Source organism: Salmo trutta, chromosome 3 (assembly GCF_901001165.1).
Source record: "Salmo trutta chromosome 3, fSalTru1.1, whole genome shotgun sequence".
Classification (NCBI taxonomy): domain Eukaryota; kingdom Metazoa; phylum Chordata; class Actinopteri; order Salmoniformes; family Salmonidae; genus Salmo; species Salmo trutta.
In genome coordinates, this window is record NC_042959.1 from 6,445,016 (window position 1) to 6,467,307 (window position 22,292).

At 41.7% G+C, this 22,292-nt stretch overlaps 1 protein-coding gene and 1 long non-coding RNA gene across 2 annotated transcripts; both read left to right on the top strand.

The window, feature by feature from the left end:
* Nucleotides 1-220: 220 nt before the first annotated feature.
* LOC115167215 (THO complex subunit 3) lies at nucleotides 221-3,992 on the top strand. The gene is made up of 6 exons (XM_029721402.1): nucleotides 221-452; nucleotides 787-943; nucleotides 1,141-1,345; nucleotides 1,645-1,806; nucleotides 2,007-2,107; nucleotides 2,332-3,992. Exons 1-6 carry the CDS (start codon nucleotides 273-275, stop codon nucleotides 2,493-2,495), a joined length of 969 nt encoding a protein of 322 aa, XP_029577262.1. The 5' UTR covers nucleotides 221-272; the 3' UTR covers nucleotides 2,496-3,992.
* Nucleotides 3,993-20,727: 16,735 nt separating this feature from the next.
* LOC115167229 (uncharacterized) lies at nucleotides 20,728-21,910 on the top strand. Its single transcript, XR_003870460.1, has 3 exons — nucleotides 20,728-20,851; nucleotides 20,943-21,073; nucleotides 21,153-21,910. It is a non-coding gene; the product is annotated as an uncharacterized LOC115167229 (long non-coding RNA).
* The last annotated feature ends 382 nt before the right edge of the window (nucleotides 21,911-22,292 follow it).

Sequence of the window (22,292 nt, forward strand, 5' to 3'; positions counted from 1 at the left end):
CCCTATGGGAAAAATGTATGGCGCAAAAACGATTGGAACCATTTCCCTGATTGACCGCTAGGTGTTATGGGTATTGTGATGCCTCCACTGTGGGGCTCTATTTCGTATTTGTTTTCACTGTTTAATAAAAACCATTTAACTTTTTAGACAATGGTGACATATTCGTTTATAATTAATGAATTAGCCACGATAATCCAAAAACATAAGAAATGACTGTATCTAGATCAAACAGCCCCTGTAGCGTCATAACGTGGAAGCTAGCGTCTTCCAAAATGGCGTCCAGATATTATCAAGAGATGCAAGAGAGTTTCAGAAATAACAACAAAAGCAGGGAATTCCCTGCGCATACCGCTAAAGTTCATTCAGTAGCATGGAGTTGCGACGGCAGGAGGTTGGCATCTGGGTCTTTTGATAAAACAGCAAGCGTATTTGTCTTGGAAAAAGACCGTTTGGTAAGTCGCTAGCTAGCTTGGTAGTAGTATGCTATCGATGAACATGGAATGAATGAATCACGCAAACAACACACTTCCCCAGTGGTATCTTGTAACATTCAGCCTCCCAAAATTATACACGCACTGTGTTATCTAGCAGATATCGATTCATTTGCTAACTGGTATGATCAGACCGCGAATAGAAGAACATGCTAACTAGATGCTATGTTTTGGTGCGAATCCAGCGAGCCTAGTTAATTTTTAGTAGTTACAGTTACTTTTAGTGGTAGCTACCTCCCCCGTAGCACCATCTTGTTGATTGCTAGCTGTTTTTGCCTATATCAACCCCTTGCAGGTGAAAGAGAACAACTACAGAGGCCATGGAGACAGTGTTGATCAGTTGTGTTGGCATCCTACCAACCCAGACGTGTTTGTCACTGCATCAGGGGACAAGACCATACGCATCTGGGACGTCAGAACAACAAAGTGCACGGCTACTGTCAACACTAAAGGTACCCTCCGGTTTCAGTCCTTGTTTTGGACAGTGATACAAATGATTCATCTGCTGTGTCTTCAGCCAAAAACAACCCTTAAGTCTTGTACTTTAGTTTTGACTCTACAGTAGTTTTTCATTTTCGGCCATTTGTAACATTCGGTTCTTTCTGATCTGAGCGGACAACCGTGCTTGATCTGTTTTGTTTGTTTGCAGGGGAAAACATCAATATCTGCTGGAGTCCTGACGGCCAAACGATAGCAGTTGGGAACAAGGATGATGTGGTTACCTTCATCGACGTCAAATCACACCGGTCACGGGCTGAGGAGCAGTTTAAGTTTGAAGTCAACGAGATCTCATGGAATAATGACAACAACATGTTCTTTCTCACCAATGGAAACGGGTGCATCAACATCTTGAGGTAAGACATTGGTTCCATCCAAAATGGCATCCGAGGTTATTCCCTATATAGTGCACTACTTTTGGCCAGGACTCATATGGTGCTGGTATAAACCAGTGCACTATTTAGGGAATAGGGTGCTATTTCCCCACACACCCTGTTACTCTAGTATTCACAATCCTGTCTAAACTAGAATGTGTTACTTATGTCCTGTGATGTAACTTATGCCTATTGCTGCTGCACATGAACATGGATATGACTTAAAGTAATAGATGGATTCATAAGTTACGGGCTCCCTGACTTTGACTTGTTGTTTTCAGTTACCCTGAGCTGAAGCCCATCCAGTCGATCAACGCCCATCCCTCCAACTGCATCTGCATCAAGTTTGACCCCACGGGGAAGTACTTTGCCACAGGAAGTGCAGATGCTCTGGTCAGTCTGTGGACCGTTGAAGAACTGGTCTGTGTTCGTTGTTTTTCCAGGTGAGTGAGTCAACATTAAAACAAGTAAATATGGACTGATATCTATCTACAACAAATGGTGCAATTGCAAAACCGTCATCAGCAAACCCAAGTAGCCCGTGTAAGCATCCAAACCATGATCAGTATTTGTATCACTTGACATGGATGCTTTTGCAATGCATCCATATGTTGTGTCTGATTGTCTTATGAATGTGTTTCAGGTTGGACTGGCCAGTGAGGACATTGAGTTTCAGCCATGATGGGAAGATGCTGGCTTCAGCCTCAGAGGACCACTTCATAGACATAGCAGAGGTTGAAACAGGTTAGTTGAAGAAAGTCAATACAACTTTCTGTGGATACATAAAGAAACCAAAATAGAATTGGATGTGCAAGAATAATCCCCTCACTCCCCTCTGCTCCCTGTGGAATGTACGATACACACAACAAGCCCACACTATGCCACATAGTCCTTGGCAAGAATCAAGTCCTCTTTAATTTGATTTCATCCTTCCTCAGTATCCTCTTCTTTGTTTTGTGTTTATGCAGGAGAGAAGCTGTGGGAGGTCCAGTGTGAGTCTCCTACATTCACAGTAGCCTGGCATCCTAAGAGACCGCTGCTGGCCTACGCATGTGATGACAAGGAAGGGAAGTACGACAACAATAGAGAGGCAGGCACTGTCAAACTGTTTGGATTACCTAATGATTCCTGAATGGGATAGTGAGGCAGGCGCTGTCAAACTGTTTGGATTACCTAATGATTCCTGAGTGGGATAGTGAGGCAGGCGCTGTCAAACTGTTTGGATTACCTAATGATTCCTGAGTGGGATAGTGAGGCAGGTGCTGTCAAACTGTTTGGATTACCTAATGATTCCTGAGTGGGATCAAACGCACACGTCTCTTGATTCACTCTTTAAACTGAGTTTATGCAGATGATTGGCCCTACTTTGTAGAGGCATGTTACCTATCCCTGTGCTGTAAGACTTCTTCTTTATATGTTCAATACAACATCCTTGACTTTTGTTCCTTTTAAATACAGCCAGAAGGGATGTCTGTATAAATACATCCGTCACGTAAACTGATATTTCTCCATAAGTCAAATCCTCAATGTTCTTCTGTTTTTTTTTATTTCTAGAAAGAGTGCCATCTTAGATGTAAAATGAACAGATAATTACAGCGATTCTGCAAAGGAAAGAGGGTCTCGAGTTGCCCTTAAGGGAAGAGTTAAAACATCATTTACTCTCTGTAGTGAGGGGGAAAACACTAGTGTTCTCTTTGAAACCACCAGATGGCAGTGCATCCCAATGATGAAATAGTTGTTTGTTTGTGTGGAGTTTTCTGCGTGACTGTTTCTCCATACAGTTTGCAATTACACACAGTGCTGTATCACATTTTGTTGAAACAGTAAATATATATTTTTATATATTAAAACAACAGTCTTGTATACTTGTCTTTGTTGAACATATCAAGGTATAAAACTAATATGGTGCCTTGTATGTCTGCTGTCTAGATTTAGTGGGTTATTTCACTAAGAGGGGACTGTATCTCAGCCAGGAAATGGTGATTCATTGCAGGCTATGGCATGAAGACGTTGTGTAACTAAATGCATTTATGTAATGTACACAGAGATGGTGGGTGTGAGGTCTTGGACTTGATATGTTAGCCTACCCTCTGTATCACAGCTCCCACACATCAACCAGCACAAGACCATATTATCTTAACTGGGTGAATATGATGCCCTGCCAACTAAGTACAGTATACAGTCCGGTCCAAAGATGTATCAAAGAGACTTTCAAATAAATCATACAAGGTCTGGGTTATTTAGCATTTTCCTGTCCAATGATGCAAAAAAATATATATAATTAAAATATTTTATACTAATACAATTGCTCAGAGAAATATATTTTGTTTAACAAGTAATACTTTTCCCCCCCTCAGATGTTTTCAATACCTCACCTTTTGAGTATAATGGCACCGAGCCTTTTTTTGTAAAATATATCAGATTGGAGAACAGGTTGGGAAGGATCATAGATCATTGATATCCTTCATCTGCGCTTAGGGACGGCCCTCATCAAGGTCCGGAGAATGACATGGCTATTGCAATATGTTTCTTTTATTTTGTGGTCGATTTAACATTTTCTTTGTGTATTTTGATGTGTGCTTGGGGTTATTGTCTTGCTAGAAGATCCACTATCTTTTTGAGAAAAAAATGTATTTGTTTTACAAAATGTCTTTATTTTTCTTAATTTGTATTAGTATAAAATAATAAAATGTCCCATTTTTTTTTAACAATTTATCCCAGTATTTGTGTTATTTATTTGATAGTCTTCTTTGCTGATTTTTATAAATGGTGTCATTAATGTTGGACCTGACTACTTGGCTGTAAGTATTCTGTATGTAATGTGCACTTGTGTTTTCAGTCATGGCATAGTGAGTATGAGACGAGTGGTAAGCGTATAAGTTCAAACTAAGCAGTTATCATGATGGGTGATTTGTTGTATGAGACAACAGTGGTAACAGGTTTGAATAAATGTGGGTTTTGATACTTATGTAGGTGTCATAACCTGCCATGAAATAACACTGTCACAACAGGTGTACTGTAAATAAGTAGGTCATGGGTGTTATGACCATGTTATGTCAGCTGTTATGACGCTGGATGTCAAGTAAAGTGTTACCACAACAGCTTATGTAGCTTGCCTCTGTGGCCTGCTGCCATAGTTGAGGTGGGAGAACACACTGCTTGTTTAGATGGAAGCACAGCCTGTTCTTTCATACTGTTCTAAGAACATGCTGATACTTCCAGAATGGAACAGTTCCTCGTGTCTGATGCTTCCAGAATGGAACAGTTCCTCGTGTCTGATGCTTCCAGAATGGAACAGTTCCTCGTGTCTGATGCTTCCAGAATGGAACAGTTCCTCGTGTCTGATGCTTCCAGAATGGAACAGTTCCTCGTGTCTCATGCTTCCAGAATGGAACAGTTTCTCGTATCTGATAACAAAGGAGAAGGTCATCCCTGTGGCTCAGTTGGTAGAGCATGGTGTTTGCAACGGCAGCATGGTGTGTGCAACGCCAGGGTTGTGGGTTCGATTCCCACGGGGGGCCAGTAGAAAAAATAAATGAAAAAATACATGAAATGTATGCATTCACTACTGTAAGTCGCTCTGGATAAGAGCGTCTGCTAAATGACAAAAATGTAAATGTAGAAGGTGAGCGATGGAGGGTTGGGAGAAAAAAAAAACGAATGTCTTGACATTGGGTCTGTGTGAGGCCAGTTACACTTCCTCTAGGGAATCACCATCTGTGACTAGAGATTAGACATGGTGTCAATTCCTCGTTCATCTTCCTCAGCCAAGACAGACACTGCCCAGTGAGAGCCGTCTCAGTGCCCAGATCAGGATGCTTCGGACTTGGCTGGTGACAGCTGTCCTCTCCCCTCTCTGGTGCTTCTGAGCAGCGGGCTCCAGGATGTTTTCATTTTGCAGCATCCTATTCCTAGCAGGGATGGAACAGGCTCCCCCTGGCCACTCCCTAATGTCATTTAGTTTGGGGTATCCTATATCTTGCATGCCCCGGTCTGCTAACTGCTAGCTTGCCTGCCCCGGTCTGCTAATTGCTAGTCCCGGTCTGCTAACTGCTAGCTTGCCAGCCCCGGTCTGCTAACTGCTAGCTTGTTTAGCCTTGGCCTACTAACTGTTAGCTTGTTAGCATCGGCCTGCTAACTGTCTGAATCGCTGTGTCCCCAGTCAGCCCAACCACTCACTGGACACATATGTTCACTTGGCTACGCATGCCTCTCTCTAATATCAATATGCCTCGTCCATTACTGTCCTGGTTAGTGATTACTGTCTTATTTCACTGTAGAGCCTCTAGCCCTGCTCAATATGCCTTAACCAACCATGTTGTTCCACCTCCTACATATGCGATGACATCACCTGGTTTAAATGTCTCTAGAGGCTATATCTCTCTCATCATTACTCAATGCCTAGGTTTACCTCCATGTACTCACATCCTACCTTACCTTTGTCTGTACACTATGCCTTGAATCTATGCTATCGTGCCCAGAAACCTGCTCCTTTTACTCTCTGTTCCGAACGTGCTAGATGGCCAGTTCGTATAGCCTTTAGCCGTACCCTTATCCTACTTCTCCTCTGTTCCTCTGGTGATGTGGAGGTTAATCCAGGTCCTGCAGTGCCTAGCTCCACTCCCACTCCCCAGGTACTCTCATTTGTTGACTTCTGTAACCGTAAAAGCCTTGGTTTCATGCATGTTAACATTAGAAGCCTACTCCCTAAGTTAGTTTTACTCACTGCTTTAGCACACTCTGCCAACCCGGATGTCTTAGCCGTGTCTGATTCCTGGCTTAGGAAAACCACCAAAAACCCTGAAATCTCCATCGTTAACTATAACATTTCCCGCCAAGATAAAACTGCCAAAGGGGGCGGTGTTGCAATCTACTGCAAAGATAGTAATAGAGAACTCTGCAGGCTATCTAAGTCTGTACCCAAACAATTCGAGCTTCTACTTCTAAAAATTCACCTTTCCAGAAACAAGTCTCTCACTGTTGCCGCCTGCTATAGACCTCCCTCTGCCCCCAGCTGTGCCCTCGATACCATATGTGAATTGATTGCCCCCCATCTATCTTCTGAGCTCGTGCTACTAGGTCACCTAAACTGGGACATGCTTAACACCCCGGCCATCCTACAATCTAAGCTTGATGCCCTCAATCTCACACATATTATCAATGAACCTACCAGGTACAACCCCAAATCCGTAAACACGGGCACCCTCATAGATCTCATCCTAACTAACTCGCCATCCAAATACACCTCTGCTGTTTTCAATCAAGATCTCAGCGATCACTGCCTCATTGCCTGCATCCGCTATGGGTCTGCGACCAAACGACCACCCCTCATCACTGCCAAACGCTCCCTAAAACACTTCTGCGAGCAGGCCTTTCTAATCGACCTGGCCGGGGTATCCTGGAATGACATTGACCTCATCCCGTCAGTAGATGATGCCTGGCTATTCTTTAAAAGTGCCTTGCTCACCATCTTAAATAAGCATGCCCCACTCCAAAAATGTAGAACTAGGAATAGATATAGTCCTTGGTTCACTCCAGATCTGTCTGCCCCTGACCAGCACAAAAACATCCTGTGGCGTTCTACATTAGCATCGAATAGCCCCCGTGATATGCAACTTTTCAGGGAAGTTAGGAACAAATATACAGAGGCAGTTTGAAAAGCTAAGGCTAGCTTTTTCAAACAGAAATTTGCATCCTGTAGTACTAACTCAAAAAAGTTCTGGGACACTGTAAAGTCCATGGAGAATAAGAGCACCTCCTCCCAGCTGCCCACTGCTCTGAGGCTAGGAAACACTGTTACCACCGATAAATCCACTATAATTGAGAATTTCAGTAAGTATTTCTCTACGGCTGGCCATGCTTTCCACCTGGCTACCCCTACCCCGGTCAACTGCCCGGCGCCCTACACAGCAACCCGCCAAAGCCCCCACCATTTCTCCTTCACCCAAATCCAGATAGCTGATGTTCTGAAAGAGCTGCAAAATCTGGACCCATACAAATCAGCCGGGCTAGACAATCTGGACCCTCTCTTTCTAAAATGATCTGCCGAAATTGTTGCAACCCCTATTACTAGCCTGTTCAACCTCTCTTTCATATCGTCTGAGATTCCCAAAGATCGAAAACTGCCGCGGTCATCCCCCTCTTCAAAGGGGGTGACACTCTAGACCCAAACTGCTACAGATCTAAATCTATCCTACCCTGTCTTTCTAAGGTCTTCGAACGCCAAGTTAACAAACAGATTACCGACCATTTCGAATCCCACCGTACCTTCTCCGCTATGCAATCTGGTTTCAGAGCTGGTCATGGGTGTGCCTCAGCCACGCTCAAGGTCCTAAACGACATCATAACCGCCATCGATAAGAGACATTACTGTGCCGCCTTATTCATCGACCTGGCCAAGGCTTTCGACTCTGTCAATCACCACATTCTTATTGGCAGACTCGACAGCCTTGGTTTCTCAAATGATTGCCTCGCCTGGTTTACCAACTACTTCTCTGAAATAGTTCAGTGTGTCAAATCGGAGGGCCTGTTGTCTGGACCTCTGGCAGTATCTATGGGTGTGCCACAGGGTTCAATTCTCGGGCCGACTCTCTTCTCTGTATACATCAATGATGTTGCTCTTGCTGCTGGTGACGCAGACGACACCATTCTGTATACTTCTGGCCCCTCTTTGGACACTGTGTTAACTAACCTCCAGACGTGCTTCAATGCCATACAACTCTTCTTCCGTGGCCTCCAACTGCTCTTAATCGCAAGTAAAACTAAATGCATGCTATTCAAACGATCACTGCCCGCACCTGCTCGCCCGTCCAGCTCTGACTTAGAATACGTGGACAACTACAAATACCTGGGTGTCTGGTTAGACTGTAAACTCTCCTTCCAGACTCACATTAAGCATCTCCAATCCAAAATTAAATCTAGAATCGGCTTCCTATATCGCAACAAAGCATCCTTCACTCATGCTGCCAAACATACCCTCATAGAACTGATCATCCTACCGATCCTCGACTTCGGTGATGTCATCTATAAAATAGCCTCCAACACTCTACTCGACAAACTGGATGCAGTCTATCACAGTGCCATCCGTTTTGTCACCAAAGCCTCATACACTACCCACCATTGTGACCTGTTGGTTGGCCCTCGCTTCATACTTGTCGCCAAACCAACTGGCTACAGGTTATCTACAAGTCTCTGCTAGGTAAAGCCCCGCCTTATCTCAGCTCACTGGTCACCATAGCAGCACCAACTCGTAGCACGTGCTCCAGCAGGTATATCTCTCTGGTCACCCCCAAAGCCAATTCCTCCTTTGGTCGTCTTTCCTTCCAGTTCTCTGCTGCCATTGACTGGAACGAACTGCAAAAATCTCTGAAGCTGGAGACTCATATCTCCCTCACTAGCTTTAAGCACCAGCTGTCAGAGCAGCTCACAGATCACTGCACCTGTACATAGGCTGTTTACAGATGGGCTATCTATCTACCTACCTCATCCCCATACTGTATTTATTTATTTATCTTGCTCCTTTGCACCCCAGTATCTCTACTTGCACCTTCATCTTCTGCACATCTACCATTCCAGTGTTTACTTGCTATATTGTAATTACTTCGGCACCATGGCCTATTTATTGTCTTAACTTACCTCATTTGCACTCACTGTATATAGACTTTTTGTTTTCTTTTGTTCTACTGTATTATTGACTGTATGTTTTGTTTATTCCATGTGTAACTCTGTGTTGTTGTATGTGTCGAATTGCTATGCTTTATCTTGGCCAGGTCGCAGTTGCAAATGAGAACTTGTTCTCAACTAGCCTACCTGGTTAAATAAAGGTTAAATAAAAATAACTCTGTCACGTTGGTCAAAACAACAAAGGATCTAAAATCTGCACATCAAAACAATGTTAGCAACTCTCAATCTCTTAATTCAAAGACTCAATCATGGACACTCTTACTGACAGTTGTGGCTGCTTTGTGTGATGTATTGTTGTCTCTACCTTCTTGCCCCTTGTGCTGTTGTCTGTGCCATGTTTTGTACTGCTTGTTGTGTTGCTACTATGTTGTTATGTTGTGTTGCTACCATGCTGTGTTGTCATGTGTTGCTGCCATGCTATGTTGTTGTCTTAGGTCTCTCTTTATGTAGTGTTGTGTTGTCTCTCTTTTCGTGATGTGTGTTTTGTCCTATATTTATATTGTCCCCGCAGGAGGCCTTTTGGTAGGGCCGTCATTGTAAATAAGAATTTGTTCTTAACTGACTTGCCTAGTTAAATTTTTTAAAAACTCTCTCTCTCTCCTTCCTGTCATGACAAATGCTAATGTTTCCTATTGTACTTCCATTGTAAGATGTTTTTCCATTGTCAGCCATCATCAATCCGAATGTTAATAAATTACCATTGTTGTTTTAATGGGCTGGACTTAAAGGGGAAAATGGAGATAAAAAAAGGTTGGAAAAAAACACTCCAAACCAATTTGCTGTGAAAGCCCCCTTAGAGGACAACAGGGTAGATGTCTTTGAATTGTTCTTCTACGTAAATCACCATGTTGTAATGAAGGATTCATCTGTTTGAACGATGAGCTCAGATCACAGAACATGCCATCTGAATATGTATTACTTGTATTGATCTACCATCTACACCAATGTCCTATTGAAAAAAAAACATGTTGAATTAATAACTTCTGATCAACATATTGGTTTCATTATGTAGTTACTGTACACTTCATATTAGTGTTGCAGAGAGTATTATAAATACTGTTCTGTAAGATAACTAGTAACCAAGCCCACATAACAGTTTGATAAACGACTAGACTAAATTTGAGACATCTTTATATACGTGGATGCTGTAATATCAAACTGTTAAAGATGAGCTGCCAGCGTAAATCATATCATTCCCTCCAGGTCTTATATCTGATGAACAGGGCCAGGTCCAGACTTCTAATGTGAACATCACTAGCAAGGTCAGCAGGAGAGGCCTGCTACCTACCTCCATGTCATCGGGATGGCCATAGATGTGAATGCTGATCCGTCTATTACGAGGCTGTGCTGTCAGTCATGGTGTGTGTGTGTGTGTGTGTTTTGACAGTGAAGGGTGATAGTAATTACACCCCCGCCGTCCATTTGCTGCCGTCCAAATGAGTTACTCTCTGGATCTATGAAGGACAAATTCTCCAGTCTAGATGGATTGGCGTTGGGTTGGTTCTCCAGTCCAGATGGATTGGCGTTGGGTTGGTTCTCCAGTCTAGATGGATTGGCGTTGGGTTGGTTCTCCAGTCCAGATGGATTGGCATTGGGTTGGTTCTCCAGTCCAGATGGATTGGCATTGTGTTGGTTCTCCAGTCTAGATGGATTGGCATTGGGTTGGTTCTCCAGTCCAGATGGATTGGCGTTGGGTTGGTTCTCCAGTCTAGATGGATTGGCGTTGGGTTGGTTCTCCAGTCCAGATGGATTGGCATTGTGTTGGTTCTCCAGTCTAGATGGATTGGCATTGGGTTGGTTCTCCAGTCTAGATGGATTGGCATTGGGTTGGTTCTCCAGTCTAGATGGATTGGCATTGGGTTGGTTCTCCAGTCTAGATGGATTGGCATTGGGTTGGTTCTCCAGTCTAGATGGATTGGCATTTGGTTGGTTCTCCAGTCCAGATGGATTGGCATTGGGTTGGTTCTCCAGTCTAGATGGATTGGCATTGGGTTGGTTCTCCAGTCTAGATGGATTGGCATTGGGTTGGTTCTCCAGTCCAGATGGATTGGCATTGGGTTGGTTCTCCAGTCTAGATGGATTGGCATTGGGTTGGTTCTCCAGTCCAGATGGATTGGCATTGGGTTGGTTCTCCAGTCTAGATGGATTGGCGTTGGGTTGGTTCTCCAGTCTAGATGGATTGGCATTGGGTTGGTTCTCCAGTCTAGATGGATTGGCATTGGGTTGGTTCTCCAGTCTAGATGGATTGGCATTTGGTTGGTTCTCCAGTCCAGATGGATTGGCATTTGGTTGGTTCTCCAGTCTAGATGGATTGGCGTTGGGTTGGTTCTCCAGTCTAGATGGATTGGCATTGGGTTGGTTCTCCAGTCTAGATGGATTGGCATTGGGTTGGTTCTCCAGTCCAGATGGATTGGCGTTGGGTTGGTTCTCCAGTCTAGATGGATTGGCGTTGGGTTGGTTCTTTAATTGATTGAGCACCTTTTCATTGTCAATTCCAGTCAATTCTGGAACTGGAATTCCAATTCTAAATATCTTCAATGCTTTTTAATTAGTAACATTTATTATTTGATTTTGGTTTAATTTCTGAATTGAACTCAGCCCTGCAACCCACTATTACCCACTGATCACTGATAGTTAGGGTTATGTAATACCCCCAAGCTTAGCCTTGGACGCCATGCTCTTCACAAGACGAGATTTGGAAGGATAGTGTGACGATCGTCGTAAGGAGTAGACCAAGGTGCAGCGTGTTGAGTGCTCATGATAAATATTTATTTTAACTCAGAACACTAAAGCAAAATAACAAACAAACGGAAAATGAACGTCACATTCTGCAGGCTTTACAGAGCTGTGCAAAAACAAGATCCCACAACTAAAGGTGGAGAAAAAAAAGGGCTGCCTAAGTATGATTCCTAATCAGAGACAACAATAAACAGCTGCCTCTGATTAGGAACCATACTCGGCTCAACACAAAGAAATAGAAAACATAGAAATGAACATAGAAATACAAAATCTAGAATGCCCACCCAAATCACACCCTGACCTAACCAAAATAGAGAAAATAAACGGCAATCTAGGGTCAGGGCGTGACAGATAGCTCTGCGAGACGACCCTCACTCTGATTCTCCATTCTCCTACTAGCTACTAATCATGATAAAGGTTAGATGTGGAGGAAAAAAAAACATCCTTTCTTCACTGAATTGAAATATAACTCATTGCCCTCAGCCTCTTCAACCTTTCCAAACACATGCTCTGCTCTCAAGATTGAAAGTAATTGATTCCAGTAATATGATTGGAAGACAAACAGAATGACGTTTACACATTCTAAATAGTTTTTGGGGGTTAGATAGATATTCATTTTGTTTATTTTGTGTATACATTTGAATGAATTGAATGTACCAGGTGGTCTGCATCAATCAGTACATCAGGTAGCAGGAATTCAACATGGTGTGCCAGAGATGTCTTTTATTGGATGGTGGTTGAGAATTTCTGTGTTTTGTACTTGAAACTGATGTTTTTACTGGTTTCTTGTTTGTCTTGAAATTTTCAATGGAGATTCCCCATTGAGCGTCATGCTTTTCAGTCCGGGAGTAGGCCTAATCTGGAGTTGGAAAATCAACCCTATGCTTCTTTAACAGTAGTATTACAGACATATCAACTGTTCTGTATGTCTTTCTGTCAGTCCATTACACCAGTGAAAAGAAAATCTGCTGCCTGCGCTATAGTGGACTATGGATTTTTCCGGGGATTCGGGTTATATCTGAAGGAGGTAGTGACACTACAGCTACCTCTCTATACTGTATACCACTATTGTTGTTTTCCTGCAAGAAAATAGGCCTAAGGATTTCATATTTATTTTGATGAAATATGAAGGCCCAAACAAATTACTATGCTAATGCCTTGTATGTATGCTTTTACTATGAGAAATTAATTCATTAAGCCACTTTCAACTGTCCATCATTCAAAGCTGTAAAACAAGGAAGTATTATTTTTTTTTTTTTTTACGCAATACAGACACTAATCCATGTATAGGTTTCTAATGCTGGATTAGCTAGATGTTAAACTTCACAGCTTTTATTCCATCACATTGCAGGGATTTTATATTTTAGTTTTATATAGAGAGTATTATGAGTATGATCTTATTTTCATGAGTAACTGTTAGAAATTAAATGGAAATGATCTGGCTTGTGGTTTAATTAATCTCCATATTAACATTTCATTATTGCAGCACCTTATCTGACTACCAAATCATTTCTGGGTAACAATTAAGTACCTTAATGTGATTGTTTTCAATTCAATGGTCAAATAAAATAAAATAGCTTCTTAGCAAACAGCAATTTCTCAAGCAATCATTTTTCTAGGACTGTCTGGGAGTGGTCTGAGTGGGGAGGGGAAAACTGAAAACAGGCTGTTATTGGCAGAGAGGTTTGGAACTCTTATATGCCGCCTTGATGACATCACCAGGCAGGCCAGAACTCCATCCCACCAAAACAGGCTGAAATTTCAGGTGGTCTTTTCAAACAGCTCAAACACTAAAAGGGTATTATCATAATTTCCACAATTTCATAGTATTATTACAACCTCATAGCGTGGAAATATATACTGCTCAAAAAAATAAAGGGAACACTTAAACAACACAATGTAACTCCAAGTCAATCACACTTCTGTGAAATCAAACTGTCCACTTAGGAAGCAACACTGATTGACAATACATTTCACATGCTGTTGTGCAAATGGAATAGACAACAGGTGGAAATTATAGGCAATAAGCAAGACACCCCCAATAAAGGAGTGGTTCTGCAGGTGGAGACCACAGACCACTTCTCAGTTCCTATGCATTATGGCTGATGTTTTGGTCACTTTTGAATGCTGGCGGTGCTTTCACTCTAGTGGTAGCATGAGAGGGAGTCTACAACCCACACAAGTGGCTCAGGTAGTGCAGCTCATCCAGGATGGCACATCAATGCGAGCTGTGGCAAGAAGGTTTGCTGTGTCTGTCGGCGTAGTGTCCAGAGCATGGAGGCGCTACCAGGAGACAGGCCAGTACATCAGGAGACGTGGAGGAGGCCGTAGGAGGGCAACAACCCAGCAGCAGGACCGCTACCTCCGCCTTTGTGCAAGGAGGAGCAGGCGGAGCACTGCCAGAGCCCTGCAAAATGACCTCCAGCAGGCCACAAATGTGCATGTGTCTGCTCAAACGGTCAGAAACAGACTCCATGAGGGTGGTATGAGGGCCCGACGTCCACAGGTGGGGGTTGTGCTTACAGCCCAACACCGTGCAGGACGTTTGGCATTTGCCAGAGAACACCAAGATTGGCAAATTCGCCACTGGCGCCCTGTGCTCTTCACAGATGAAAGCAGGTTCACACTGAGCACATGACAGACGTGACAGAGTCTGGAGACGCTGTGGAGAACATTCTGCTGCCTGCAACATCCTCCAGCATGACCGGTTTGGCGGTGGGTCAGTCATGGTGTGGGGTGGCATTTCTTTGGGGGGCCGCACAGCCCTCCATGTGCTCGCCAGAGGTAGCCTGACTGCCATTAGGTACCGAGATGAGATCCTCAGACCCCTTGTGAGACCATATGCTGGTGCGGTTGGCCCTGGGTTCCTCCTAATGCAAGACAATGCTAGACCTCATGTGGCTGGAGTGTGTCAGCAGTTCCTGCAAGAGGAAGGCATTGATGCTATGGAATGGCCCGCCCGTTCCCCAGACCTGAATCCAATTGAGCACATCTGGGACATCATGTCTCGCTCCATCCACCAACGCCACGTTGCACCACAGACTGTCCAGGAGTTGGCGGATGCTTTAGTCCAGGTCTGGGAGGAGATCCCTCAGGAGACCATCCGCCACCTCATCAGGAGCATGCCCAGGCGTTGTAGGGAGGTCATACAGGCACGTGGAGGCCACACACACTACTGAGCCTCATTTTGACTTGTTTTAAGGACATTACATCAAAGTTGGATCAGCCTGTAGTGTGGTTTTCCACTTTAATTTTGAGTGTGACTCCAAATCCAGACCTCCATGGGTTGATAAATTGGATTTCCATTGATTATTTTTGTGTGATTTTGTTGTCAGCACATTCAACTATGTAAAGAAAAAAGTATTTAATAAGATTATTTCTTTCATTCAGATCTAGGATGTGTTGTTTAAGTGTTCCCTTTATTTTTTTGAGCAGTGTATATCTATATGTGAATGGAATGTAAAATACTGTAAGAACATTACATTAATACTGTACAAATCTCTCTGAATCTCTCCTTTAAATCTCTCTTCAACTGATAAAGTACTTTTGTCCTCCTACATCAGACTCTAAGCAGGGGGGATAGGTGGCCAGTAAATAGGTAGAAGGTACACTATACAGCTGGATAGAAATGAGTAATACAAATCTACAGTACATTACAAATACTGTTTGCACATAATGAGAAGAATCTTCAAAATCATCCAAGAACAATTTAACAATTTTTTTAATAAAATGTTTTATTTGTTATGCATTTTAATTTCCCAAATGTATGATGACTCAGTTCCATTGATGAGACAAGTCTACGGTGATTTGGTTCCACATAGATTATATGACATGCAGATAAGCAAAGAAATATTATAATAACTCATATTTTACATTCTCAAACCCCGACACACTCTATTATTTACAAAAATCCTCAAACGGACATAATGAACAGGATTTGATTTCCCTTTTTATAACATTGATGCCCAGTCACATTGAAAAGTACAGCAACAGTGAGACACATAGAGAATGTTCTGAAAGAAAGGTTGACACAATGATTGATCCCACAATATCTTCTCTCCATAGGGAACGATCCAAAGATATTTTAGTGCAAATATCAAAACATTGGAATGTATTGAAGGTTTAGCGTTCGTTTACCCTTTCACACTAGTGTTAGTTGAATATATGGCTGAAAAGGCACCCTATTCCCTATACACGCTCAGGAGAAAAGGTGCTAGAACCTAAAAGGGTTTTACGTCTGTCCCCATAGGAGAACCCTTTGAAGATCCTTTTTTAGTTCCAGGTAGAACCCTTTTAGTTCCAGGTAAAACTCTTTAGGGTTCCATGTAGAACCCTTTTCACAGAGGGTTCTACCTGGAACCAAAAAGTGTTTTCCTACGAGGACAGCCAAAGAACCCTTTTGAAACCCTTTTTACTAAGAGTAGAGCCCTAATTTTGACCAGGAATAGGGTGCCATAGCACTAGCAGGCAGTGGCCATTTTCTCAAGACTGGACTGCATGCCCCACTGCATGGTGGGATTCTTTCTGTGCATAGTGCTTTGTTTCACACCTCTTTTCGTCAGGACAACAACGTGGCTAGTTATGAGCTTAAAAAATAGCTTAAAGGTGTTAAGCAACATGACAGAGATGTAACAGCAGTCCAGTCGTCCAAATAAAAGTCACACATCAATCTCAATAACGTCTACAGTTTGACAGACGATAAAGTTGAATGGAGTGAACTATTTGACAGGTTTAATCTGAAACAGGATGTGTGATCTAATCGTAAACCCTGACCACACTAGAAATCTCCCCATATCATTGCGTGAAAAAAATTGATTTGAAGAAGTAAACATCTCTCTCAGACTAATTATACATTTTATTGTATTATTATTATTATTTTTTTACATTTTAATGTATATATATCATATAATAATCACTTATTTTAGAAATACCCCCATACCCATGTTGATCATTTTGACATGAACATGATGTCTGGTAAAACAGTCATTCCGTCTTTGGACAAAGTATACCTGTGAATGTTAAGATGGAATGTAGGCGTTACATTTAAAGTTTTCCATGACAACAGAATAGTTTGTCTCTCCATGACAACAGAAACTGACTTAATAATCCAATATCAGACCTTTGTTTACATCTAAAACCTGATATCATTTGTCTTTTCCTTCAATTCTGAAAGAGTAATCCTGAACCATAATCCAAAGACTACTGTCAAAGTCCAAGTAATATACCGGAGAAAAGTTATAATTCTGTAGCTTTTCCACCTTTTCAAGTTAAATTAAAGTAATCGAACATTTCACCAGGGCTGGGCTCAATTCCATTTCAAATCAGTCAAAAATAGGAATGTTCTTGTGTAATACCAGAGGACAGATATCTACATTATTAAATCACGCTATCTGAGAGTTTTATGAGCCTTGTGTTCTTGGCCTTGCTAATAGTATTGGTCCAAAGAACATCAATAAATATTTAATGCAACCAAAATAACAAAATATCTAGTAAACATTACCAGAACAAGTATTGTTTGTGACAGATGTACTCATCTACTCTATGTGGAAATGATAATAGCCCTTTGCAAAAAGGCAGTTCACATCATGGTGTGGTGCCTTGAGAATATGTCAGAGAGAGAGAGCGAGAGAGGAAAGAGAGAGAAGGAAAGAGAGAGAGAGAGAGAGAGAGAGAGAGAGAGGAAAGAGAGAGAAGGAAAGAGAGAGAGAGAGAGAGAGGAAAGAGAGAAGGAAAGAGAGAGAGAGCGAGAGAGGAAAGAGAGAGAAGGAAAGAGAGAGAGAGAGAGAGAGGAAAGAGAGAGAAGGAAAGAGAGAGAGAGAGAGAGAGAGCGAGAGAGGAAAGAGAGAGAGAGAGGATAATAGACAGAAGAAATATGGCTGTTTTTCCTGTTTAACCATCCCTACTCTAAACAATTACAGGAGGAAAGTGTGAGTCTCCAAGTTGGAGTTTGGACACAGATTTATGCCCCTATCCCAGCCAGGGACAATCACCCAACCATCATATAGCACTAATATGCTGCAACAAGGCATAGAGAAATATGCATTATTATTGTAAAGCCAAATTGGAACCACTCATACATGTTCCATACGTTACTGTAATCACAAGAGTATGTTTACAACTGGGACAGAATATTTAAGTGTGATCTGTATGCTGATTGGAATACATGCTATTATCTTAGAGGACAATAATATACACAGATGTTTGATTTCATGGTTACTGCATATAGTATATCCCCAACAGTAAATGTGGAGGAAGCATATCTGAACTACAGGGATTAGGAGGAAGACAAAAACCTCACCAGCTTCTTTGACCAAAATGGAAACATATTGTTCAAATGGTCTGTAATAAGGAGAGCAAATCTGTATTGCAACATATCCTGTCTGGACTTTACTTGGCAGTGGCACAATATCTCTGTGATGTGTGTTATGTAGTTTAGGATATAGGAGAAACTGATTAGAAACTCAATGCATACATATAGTTTGCCCAGTTTAGGGTTAACATAAGTGTTATTGAATATGAATGACATACAGTTGAAGTCGGGAAGTTTACATACTTTAGGTTGGAGTCATTAAAACTCGTTTTTCAACCACTCCACAAATTTCTTGTTAACAAACTATGGTTTTGGCAAGTTGGTTAGGACATCTACTTTGTGCATGACGCAAGTAATTTTTCCAACAATTGTTTACAGATAGATTACTTCACTTATAATTCACTGTATCACAATTCCAGTGGGTCAGAAGTTTACATATACTAAGTTGTCTGTGCCTTTAAACAGCTTGGAAAATTCCAGGAAATTATATCATGGCTTTAGAAGCTTCTGATAGGCTAATTGACATCATTTGAGTCAATTGGAGGTGTACCTGTGGATGTATTTCAAGGCCTACCTTCAAACTCAGTGCCTCTTTGCTTGACATCATGGGAAAATCAAAAGAAATCAGCCAAGACCCCAGAAAGAAATTGTAGACCTCCACAAGTCTGGTTCATCCTTAGGAGCAATTTCCAAACTCCTGAAGTTACCACATTCATCTGTACAAACAATAGTATGCAAGTATAAACACCATGAGACCACGCAGCTGTCATACCGCTCAGGAAGGAGACGCGTTCTGTCTCCTAGAGATGAACGTACTTTGGTGCGAAAAGTGCAAATCAATCCCAGAACAACAGCAAAAGACCTTGTGAAGATGCTGGAGGAATAGATGGAATTAGATGGTATCATGAGGCAGGACAATTATGTGGATATATTGAAGCAACATCTCAAGACATCAATCAGGAAGTTAAAGCTTGGTCGCAAATGGGTCTTCCAAATGGACAATGACCCCAAGCATACTTACAAAGTTGTGGCAAAATGGCGTAAGGACAACAAAGTCAAGGTATTGGAGGGGCCATCACAAAGCCCTGACCTCAATACCATAGAAAGTTTGTGGGCAGAACTGAAAAAGCATGTGCGAGCAAGGAGGCCTACAAACCTGATTCAGTTACACCAGCTCTGTCAGGAGGAATGAGCCAAAATTCACCCAACTTATTGTGGGAAGCTTGTGGAAGTTAAACAATTTAAAGGCAATGCTACCAAATACTAATGGAGTGTATGTAAACTTCTGACCCACTGGGAATGTGATGAAATAAATAAAAACTGAAATAAATCATTCTCTCTACTATTATTCTGACATTTCACATTCTTAAAATAAAGTGGTGATCCTAACTGACCTAAAACAGGGAATTTTTACTAGGATTAAATGTTAGGAATTGGGAAAAACTGAGTTTAAATGTATTTGGCTAAGGTGTATGTAAACTTCCGACTTCAACTGTAATTACATAAAGGTCTCAATAAAGGTAGGGTTGAAGCCACCATTTGGAAAAAATGTTTGTCATTAAATAAATCACATTATCACATGAGAGCAGGTCTGGTTGAGCAAGCAAAATGAATAGCATCTGGGGATGTTATAGCAGTAGGATGTTATAGGAGTAGGATGTTATAGCAGTAGGATGTTATAGGAGTAGGATGTTATAGCAGTAGGATGTTATAGCAGTAGGATGTTATAGCAGTAGGATGTTATAGGAGTAGGATGTTATAGCAGTAGGATGTTATAGGAGTAGGGTGTTATAGGAGAAGGATGTTATAGGAGTAGGATGTTATAGGAGTAGGATGTTATAGGAGAAGGATGTTATAGGAGAAGGATGTTATAGGAGAAGGATGTTATAGGAGTAGGATGTTATAGGAGAAGGATGTTATAGGAGAAGGATGTTATAGGAGTAGGATGTTATAGGAGTAGGGTGTTATAGGAGAAGGATGTTATAGCAGTAGAATGTTATAGGAGAAGGATGTTATAGGAGAAGGATGTTATAGGAGAAGGATGTTATAGGAGAAGGATGTTATAGGAGTAGGATGTTATAGCAGTAGGACGTTATAGCAGTAGGATGTTATAGGAGAAGGATGTTATAGAGCCAGGTGTTATAGCGGTAGGATGTTATAGCAGTATGATGTTATAGCAGTAGGATGTTATAGGAGAAGGATGTTATAGAGCCAGGTGTTATAGGAGTAGGATGTTATAGGAGAAGGATGTTATAGGAGTAGGATGTTATAGGAGTAGGGTGTTATAGGAGAAGGATGTTATAGGAGTATGATGTTATAGGAGAAGGATGTTATAGGAGTATGATGTTATAGGAGTAGGGTGTTATAGGAGAAGGGTGTTATAGGAGTAGGATGTTATAGGAGTAGGATGTTAGAGGAGAAGGATGTTATAGGAGTATGATGTTATAGGAGTAGGGTGTTATAGGTGTAGGATGTTATAGGGCCACGTGTTATAGGAGTAGGATGTTATAGGGCCAGGTGTTATAGGAGTAGGATGTTATAGGGCCAGGTGTTATAGGAGTAGGATGTTATAGGGCCAGGTGTTATAGGTGTAGGATGTTATAGGGCCAGGGGTTATAGGTGTAGGATGTTATAGGGCCAGGTGTTATAGGAGTAGGATGTTATAGGGCCAGGTGTTATAGGAGTAGGATGTTATAGGGCCAGGTGTTATAGGAGTAGGATGTTATAGGGCCAGGTGTAGGATGTTATAGGGCCAGGTGTAGGATGTTATAGGGCCAGGTGTAGGATGTTATAGGGCCAGGTGTTATAGGAGTAGGATGTTATAGGAGTAGGATGTTATAGGGCCAGGTGTAGGATGTTATAGGGCCAGGTGTTATAGGAGTAGGATGTTATAGGGCCATGTGTTATAGGAGTAGGGTGTTATAGGGCCAGGTGTTGTAGGAGTAGGATGTTATAGGAGTAGGATGTTATAGGGCCAGGTGTGATAGGAGTAGGATGTTATAGGGCCAGGTGTTATAGGGCCAGGTGATATATAGGAGTAGCATGCTATAGGGCCAGGTGTAGGATGTTATAGGGCCAGGTGTAGGATGTTATAGGGCCAGGTGTTATAGGAGTAGGGTGTTCTAGGGCCACGTGTTATAGGAGTAGGATGTTATAGGGCCATGTGTTATAGGAGTAGGATGTTATAGGGCCAGGTGTAGGATGTTATAGGGCCAGGTGTTATAGGAATACATTTTACAGCATTAGATATAAATTTATGGACCGAGTTCGAAAATGATTCTTTATCTTTGGACATTTTTTAGGAGCTGAATGAAAGTACATGATGGAGTTACATGATGGAGATAGATACACAGACACATGTTCTAATACGACATGTAGCACTACATCCGAGGCCAGTGCCAGAACCCTAATATTTCAGTCTATTTGTCATCATCAAACTGTATGTGGTCGACACAGGCCATCCACAGAGCTGAGAATCTATAACAACGCAAACCTCTGGATTCAGTAAACAGAGTCTGTTGCCGGGAGACTACTACTTAAACAGGCCATCTTTTGTATTGTAGTATTTGGTGTAATTTTCCCCCTATTTTCCTGTAGTTTTGTATGCTGGAGATGTGAAAGGAATGTGTTAAGTATTTTTTTTAGCGGGCATATGGTACAACTATTACAGTCTAGTTAGAGTTTGTGTACATAAGATTCAAAGACACTTACGAAACAGGGTCTATATGAATCAACAACATGGTGTCACGTCACGATAGAAAGACACACATAGTATAAACATACAATATTGTAGTAGTACACAGACATCATTACAATGGCTTCCTCATATTTCTCCTCGTCTTTTCTCTGCGTATACAGTTGTATACACGTTAGGATACAGTTGGTGAGAAGGGTTTAGACACGTAGGTAGATAGCTTCACAAAACTGTACTTTTTTTCTTTACAGAAAACAAACATTATCATTTTTTTTGCAGTATAAACAATATGGCTTTACCTAGTGAAAAACCCTATCAGACCTAAAAAATACAAAATAAGTATTAAGAATAATTTACTCATAACCTATGATTATTGAAATGTTTTTGTTAATTTTTTTAATATATCAATCTTCAATGTCATGTTGCCATGTACGTTATTAGAAAGATATGAGAATTTCTTACAATAAAACTTCACAGGATTTGGTCTTTGGAAAGTGAAACCC